Source organism: Nannospalax galili, unplaced genomic scaffold (genome assembly GCF_000622305.1).
Source record: "Nannospalax galili isolate Female #2095 unplaced genomic scaffold, S.galili_v1.0 scaffold1631, whole genome shotgun sequence".
NCBI classification, from domain to species: Eukaryota; Metazoa; Chordata; class Mammalia; order Rodentia; family Spalacidae; genus Nannospalax; species Nannospalax galili.
The window spans coordinates 1,159,568-1,167,163 of NW_008329035.1; the positions used below are offsets into that span (position 1 = coordinate 1,159,568).

At 37.8% G+C, this 7,596-nt stretch overlaps 1 protein-coding gene across 1 annotated transcript in view; it reads right to left on the reverse strand.

Moving 5' to 3' along the window:
* The window catches only part of Larp1b (La ribonucleoprotein domain family member 1B), a gene marked incomplete in the record, with an annotated part of 109,095 nt that overhangs the window by 93,663 nt on the left and 7,836 nt on the right, over window positions 1-7,596 (reverse strand). Inside the window, 3 exon segments of the mRNA XM_017797383.2 lie at window positions 1,380-1,569; window positions 4,243-4,302; window positions 5,236-5,294. Coding sequence (XP_017652872.2) covers window positions 1,380-1,569; window positions 4,243-4,302; window positions 5,236-5,294 — 309 coding nt within the window.

A 7,596-nucleotide genomic window follows, 5' to 3' on the forward strand; every position in this document is an offset into this window, starting at 1 on the left:
GAGAGAGAGGGAGAGACAAATTTTAGAGTAAAATGACAGGTTTATAAAATGTATGAATTGTAGACAGCCATAAAGACTATAAGAAGCAGGGGAAAAGTTAAGTGATAAAGCAGTTAATAAATTAATAAATAGAGAAAAATTGTTTAACACTTGCTTATTCTGTTCCACCTACTTGTGAGCAGTCAGGCTTTGCTTATTATATCAAGGAAGCCTAACCCTTAACTCTGACATTAAAGATTAGATATTCAAGTACTTCATTGGCCTCCCAAGATATTCAAAATAAAGTCCTAATTGAAAGTTACCATGAACCTTGCCTATATTTCCCACCCTATTGCCTGCTGCTTACTCTAGGTTCAGAACAGTCAATGAATAAAGGCTTCTACCAAGCAGAGAAGTTATCATCTGCTCTTAAATGCATGAAAAGTCCAGAAAAGAAAATGGAAAAGAATATAGGACAGTAACATTTGTCCTTTATAATTTAATTTTTTGGGTTTTTTTTTAAGATGGGGGGGGTCTCCGTATAGCCACAGCTGGCCTGAACTCATAATGTAGACCAGGCTGGCCTTGATCTCACAGAGATCCACCTGCCTCTGCCTTCTGAGTGCTGGAATTAAACGCATGTGCCACCAGACCCAGCCCCATAATTTATTTTTTATATAAAAAATATTGACTAAAATTGGGGCTGAATAGATGGATCAGTGATTAAGAGCATGCACTGCTCTTCGAGAGGATGATTCCCAACATCCACATTGTGTGGTTCACAAGTACCTGCAACTCCAGCTCCAAGGGATCCAACACCCTCTTCTAGCCTCCTCAGGCAACAACACTCATAAGTACATATTCCACACAAGCATGTGTGCATGCACATGCACACACACACACGCACACACACACACACACACACAATTTACAATATTTTTTAATCAAACAAAATCTTAAAAGTGGGGCATGGTGGCTCACTCCTTTAATCTCTGTTCTCAGGAGGCAGAGGCAGGCAGATCACTATGAAGTCAGGGCTAGACTGAGGTTCAAATCCCAGAACCCACATGGCAACTAACACCCATCCTTAACTCCAGTTCCAGGGATCCAATGACCTCTTCTGTCATTGAAGAGGCACTGAATGACACGGGTGTACTTCATAACACTCATATACATAAAATTAAAAAATAAAGAATTTTTAAAAAGAATATAGGTTAAATGGAAACAAAAAAAGGATAGAAGGAAAGAAGGGAGGAAAAGGAAGGGAGGCAGGCAAGCCTGCCTAACAGACCAAATCAGTTACCACTGCAGGTGGTTTAACACAAAACACACATTTGATGAGGCATCATCACACTGTCTTCAAAAATTAAAAGTCAAAATGAAGAAACAGGCAAGCTGACCTCTCTTCCGCTGGTTACTGGACTGAGCCTCATCTTCGCTGACATTTTCAGCTGGACCATCTAGTTTTGCTTCCCGGTTTTCTTTGCTTTCACTGTTGCTTCTTTTTTCAATCTTCTCTTCTTTTTCTTTTCTAACTTGTGGCTTCTTATTTCCTTGACTGATAACACTTGGAGACTGCAAAAGAGTGATCTGAATAGAACCATTTCCATTAACATTTCACTAACATATCCAAAAATTTGTGTCAATATCCTAAATAGTATAAAACAAATGAAAAAGAAAATAACATCAAAAATAAAAAGCTGGAAAGCTGAGGATGTAGGTCTTTAACAGTGGAGTATTTGCCTAGTATGCATGAGGCCCTGGGTTAAATACCCAATTGCCAACCCCCAAATACATAGACAGACAGACACATAAACATAGGAGAAGACAGATGCTCTCTACTATTAGTCAAAGAAATGCAAATTGAAGCTGCAATGCAATAACATACATTCAATGAAAAGGCTACAATGTTTTAGAAATCATATTAAGAGTAACTGATACTGTTAAGTAACTGAAATTCTTTAATTTTTATTATTTTTATTTCTTTGATATAGGGTGTCACCATGTAGTCTTGGCTGGCCTGAAACTTGCTAGGTAAACCAGGCTGGCCTCAAACTCACAGCAATCTGCCTACCTCTGCCTCCCAAGTACAGGGACTAAAAGTGTGCTCAGCACACCAGCAATAACTGGAATTCTTAGACACTGCTGGTAGGAAAGTTTGTTAAGAAGCTAAATAAATTTTTATTTATATTTTATGTACATGAGTGTTTGCCTGCATGTATGTAAGTGCTCCTGTGTCATGCAGTGCCTGCAGAGGCCAGACGAGGTCATTGGATCCCCTGGAATTGGAGTTAGTGGCCATGTGGATATGGGGAACATAACCCAGGTCCTCTGCAATAGGAGCCAGTGCTTTTAACTGCTGAATCATCTCTCTAGCCCCAATATAGAGTATATGAGCTAGCTAATCTACTCCTAGCTATTTACTGTAAAAAAAACTCAAAGTATATATATGCGCAAAATTTTGTACTAAAAATTTAATAAAGCAGTTTCATTTATAATATGCAAAATCTAGAGTCACCCTAAATAGCCATTAACAATAATCAAATGGACAGAATGGACAATGTTACAACCAGGATCTCTGTGAAATGAGGCCAGCCTGGTCTACATATCAAGTTCCAGGCCACCTGGGATCCAGGCCAGCTGGGACTACAGAGAGATTCTTTCTCCAAAACAAATAAACAAACATAAAAAGATGTATTACTGATACACATAACGAGATCTCAGGATAATAATACCAAATAAACCAGCAATAAGAGTACCTCCTGTACAATTCTACATTCATAGAAAAAACAAATTAATTCATAGTGGCAGAAAGCATATTGGCGGCTGCTTGATGGGGAGATAAATGAGACAAGAAAGTATAAGGAAACATTTGAAAGCAATAGTTATTATCTTGATACTGATAATGTTCTTCATGTATACTCCGGCCACAACTTATCAAATTATACATCTACATGTAGTTTATCCTATGTTACTTATCAATTAAAACTATTTTACTTAATATATGTAACCAAACTCCAATAATATTTCACAAATTACAAATAGTAATTACAATGTCAAATGAAAAGACAGTCATTTAAACCATATAGGCTCCCTCTCTAAAAAGCCCCTTGATATATGTTGAGTCTTCTTTTACAGCTTATTTCATAGTTAAAATTAAAAGCAAATTCATTCAGCCAGGTAATGACTAATCTCAGGCCTCAGGAAGCTGAGGAAGAATCCTAGGTTAAAGGCCAGCCTAGACTATCCTGTCTTAAAAACAACAAAATCAATCAATCCCCATTGCACACGTCTTGATATGACATATGCATATATGTTAAGTGCAAATATATATATCTATATAAAATGCTTCAACATATATTGAAGATTATAAATCAGAGTATATATATATATACATATGTAGGGGGCTGGAGAGATGGCTTAGCGATTAAGAGCACTTGCTGCTCTTTCAGAAGACCTGGGTTTGATTCCAGCACCCATATGGCAGCTAACAACCATTCGTAACTCTAGTTCCAGGGGATCCAACACCCTCTTCTGTCCTCCATGGGCAGAAGTGCACGACATGGGTGGACTTACATACATGCAGGGATAACACTTATAAGATAAAAATGAATAAATAACATATATAGCACAAAGTTTGAAACAAAATAGGTTTCAATTAGACACATTAAAAATTAATCCTTTTTTTTTTGTCTTTTTGAGACAGTCTCCCTGTAGCCCCAGCTGGCCTGGAACTCCCTATGTAGACCAGGCTGGTCTTGAGCTCACAGAGATCCATCTGCCTTGGCCTCCCGAGTGCGGGAACTAAAGAAGTGCACCACCACACCTGGCAAAAATTAATCCTTTTTTTAAAATTACAAAAATGATACAAACACCTCATCCCATCCTCAAATATAAGGTTATCTCCTGGGAATACAACCAGGTAGGGAGATATAAATGAAGTCAGTATTTGATAATCGGGTAAAAACTACAAAAGAGATAGTTGTCAAATTTTCATCCACTTCTTACCAAAATGTATAATCTTATAAAAATACAAAATTTTGATTTATTATGATTTATATGTGATCATTATTACAAAAACAATAGGTAAAGCTTAGTCTGGGTAAACATTAGCCACCAGATTCATTACTAATACTACTAGTAACATCAAAGGACGACTGCAAATCAAAACAATAATCCTACTAATGAGCCAAGTCTTTAAACATACTCATCACAGCAAAGAATGCTGAAATAAAAATTGTTTGTAATGTTTTAAATACTTACCCCTGTGTTCACTAATTCACCTGGTGTTGGCCAGTTTGCCATATCACTGAAATCACTAGCCTAAAAGGTAATAAAACAACTGTTAGGACTCAAAATTACCTTTAGAATTTTTAAATTAAAAAAAAAAGCTAAAAGTCATTGTTTTAGCCAGGTATGGTGGCTACAACAGTAATTCCAACACTTAGAAGCAGGAGGAACAGGAGTTCAAGGTCAACTTTAGGTACACAGCAAGTTCAAGGTCAGCCTGGTCTCCATGAGACCCTGACTCAAAAAAAAAAAAACCACAATGACAAATAACAAAATCAAAGTGATAGTAATTTCCAGACCAGCTGGGGCTATAAGGAGACCCAGTCTCAAAAAGACCAAAACAAAGAAAAAAATCACCTATACTTATATGTAAACATAGCAAATTAGTTCAAATGTCCTCCAGACAACAGAAAACTGTGAAATAAAAATCAGTGGTCTTATGAACAAATTTCAAGCAGAATTGTTTCTAAACAACTTTCATTTAATAACTACTTTCTGGGGCTAGAGAGATGGCTCAGCAGTTAAGAACACTTGTTCTTCCAAAGGACCTGGGTTCAATTCCCAGCACCCACATGGTGGCTAACAATCATCTCTAACTCCAGGTTCAGGGGATCCAACACCTTCTTCTGTCTGACAAGCATGTCACATATTTACATACATGCAGGCAAAACACTCATACACATAAAATAAAAATGATAAATAAAATATTTTTTTAAAAAGAGAACTACTTCCTGGGGCTGGAGAAGACGGCTTGGTGATTGTGCATTGACTGTTCTTACTGAGAACCAAGGTTTGTTCCAGCACCCACAATAGCAGCTCACAACAGTCTCAACTCCTGTTACAGGGTATCCAATGCCCCCTTTCAGCCTCCACAGGCACTCATGCATGTGGCACACACATACACATACTTGTACATATAAAATTAAAATAATTTTTTTTAAAGAGCTACTTCCTATAAAGGCCTACCTTGTTGGATTTCTTTGTCTTGAGTTTCCCTGCTTTTATAATTTTGGGGGAATTGAGCTCTAAAGAAAAATACATACAATTATACAATTAGTTTTACAACTATCTTGCTTAATATATTTAGCAAAATGAATATTTCAATTTCAGCAAGTTAGCACATTCATCATTACCAACAAAATCCAAGTTTCTGAAATTCAAATCCCTAGAAAGACCAAGCATAATACACAAATTCACATTTGTTACCCATGTCCAAATCAAGAAGAGGGAAATATTAATTTACAGACTACAATATGGCAAAATTAGAAATATAACATTTTTAAGTAAAATTCAACTCTACCCACTTTCTTGGGTTTTTGTTTGTTTTGTTTTTTCAGCAGTACTGGGATGCACAGGGGCAAATGCTCTACTTCTAAGCTACAGCCCCAGCCTTCAACTTACTTTGTAATGGAATAAATTATTCTATATTATTAATTTATTCAAACAACATTCAGAAAATAGGTCACAAGACTTCAAACTACTTGTTCTGGGAAACAAACAGGCTTGGCGACCTTAATAGGTTATATATAGAATTCAGCCATACAAAGGAAAGTAACTGGTCTCTGTCAAAGTTCCCTAAAGACCATTATTGTGGGCTGAAGATGCAGCTCAATGGAGCACTTGCTTACCTAACATGTACAAGACCAGCATCCCCAAACAAACAAGCAGGAAAAAGAGACCACCACTTGTCCTTATCTTGAAAGAAGGTACAGCGCCACACTGGTTGACTATAAATGCCAATATACTGTCTTCAAATCTTTTAAGCCGTGATTGAGTTTTTAAAATTTAATTTTTAGAGACAGGCTCTTACTACGTAGTTCTAGCTGGCCTGAAGCTCATTACATAGACTGGCTAGCCTCAAACTTGCAGTAATACTCCTTTCTCTGCCTTCCTAGTGCTAGGATTACAGGTGGAAGCCACCACAACTGGCTATGCCAGCCTGGCCTACATTGGAAGTTTACAGTCAGCATTAGCTACAATGAAGACCTTTTCTCAAAAAACCAACTACACAAACACCCCAGACTTGAGATCTACATCAACAAACAATAAATAATCTAACAAAAATATGAATTCCATAAATCACAGCAATGGTCCATTTAGAGAAGAAAGCAGTCCTTTAAGTTGAAGATAAAGAAGTGGGGCTAGAGAGATGGCTCAGTTAAGAGCACTTAATGTTCTTACAGAGGACCTAGGTTTGGTTTCCCAGCACCCACATATGGCAGGTCACAACTACCTATGACTTCAGTTCTAGGGGATCTAATACCCTTTTCTGGCCTCCATGAGCATCTGCACACCTATAGTATACATACATACACTCAAGGCACACACATATATATACATGAGTAAATAAATCTTTCTTAAAAAAATTAGACGCAGCTGGGCTTGGTGGGGCATACCTTTAATCTCAGCACTCTGGTGGCAGAGGCAGGTGGATCTCTGAATTCAAGACCTGCCTAGTCTACATAGTGAGTTCCAGACCAGATGGGGCTACAGGGAGACCCTGCCTCAAAAAGACCAAAAAAAAAAAAAAGATTAGATGCAAGGGTTGGCAAGATAACTCAGTCAGTAAAGTGCTTGCCATATACTGAGGACGTTCCCTAGGACCCACATAAAAGCCAAATACAGTGGCATATATCTGTAACCCTAGCAGTGGGAAGGGACAGAGACAGGCAGATCCCAGGACTCACTCGCCAGTCAGTCTAGGTAAAATGGTTGAATTCCAGATTCAGTGAGAGAACCTGTCTCAAAAAAAATAAGGTGGGTAACTACAGCAGCAAACACTAGATGCTGGCCTCTGGTGTCTACTTGCACACCATGCATGCATGTGCCCTCCTCACCCCCATACAAATCTAGAAGATTTAAATAAGACATAGAACACACATCAACCAAGCACTGCCACAAGTTCAAAGCCAATCAGGGGTACAGACTGAAATGCTTTCAAAAAAAAGATTTATCAAAGAAAGAAGGTAACAGCATGGTGGAACATGCCTGTAATACTCTGGAGGCTGAGGCAGAGGTCTGAGGGTCCAGATTGGCTTGTCTCAAAACAAGAGAACAAAGGAAGTGCAAATATGATGAGAAATGAGCACGCACAGAATCTTGAACCACACATTCTATTTTAACAACTCTAAAGTACCATGTATATATGCATACATATATGTACACGGGCATATGAAGAAAATATTAAAGAATACTGGATGCAATACAGAAAAAATACAAAAAAATGAGACCCTCCAACCCCCCCCAAAAAAAACACAAAAAAAACAAAAAACAAAGGGAAGACCATGTGGAGGAAAACCTACATCTCTAATGAAATTCTTTGACTGA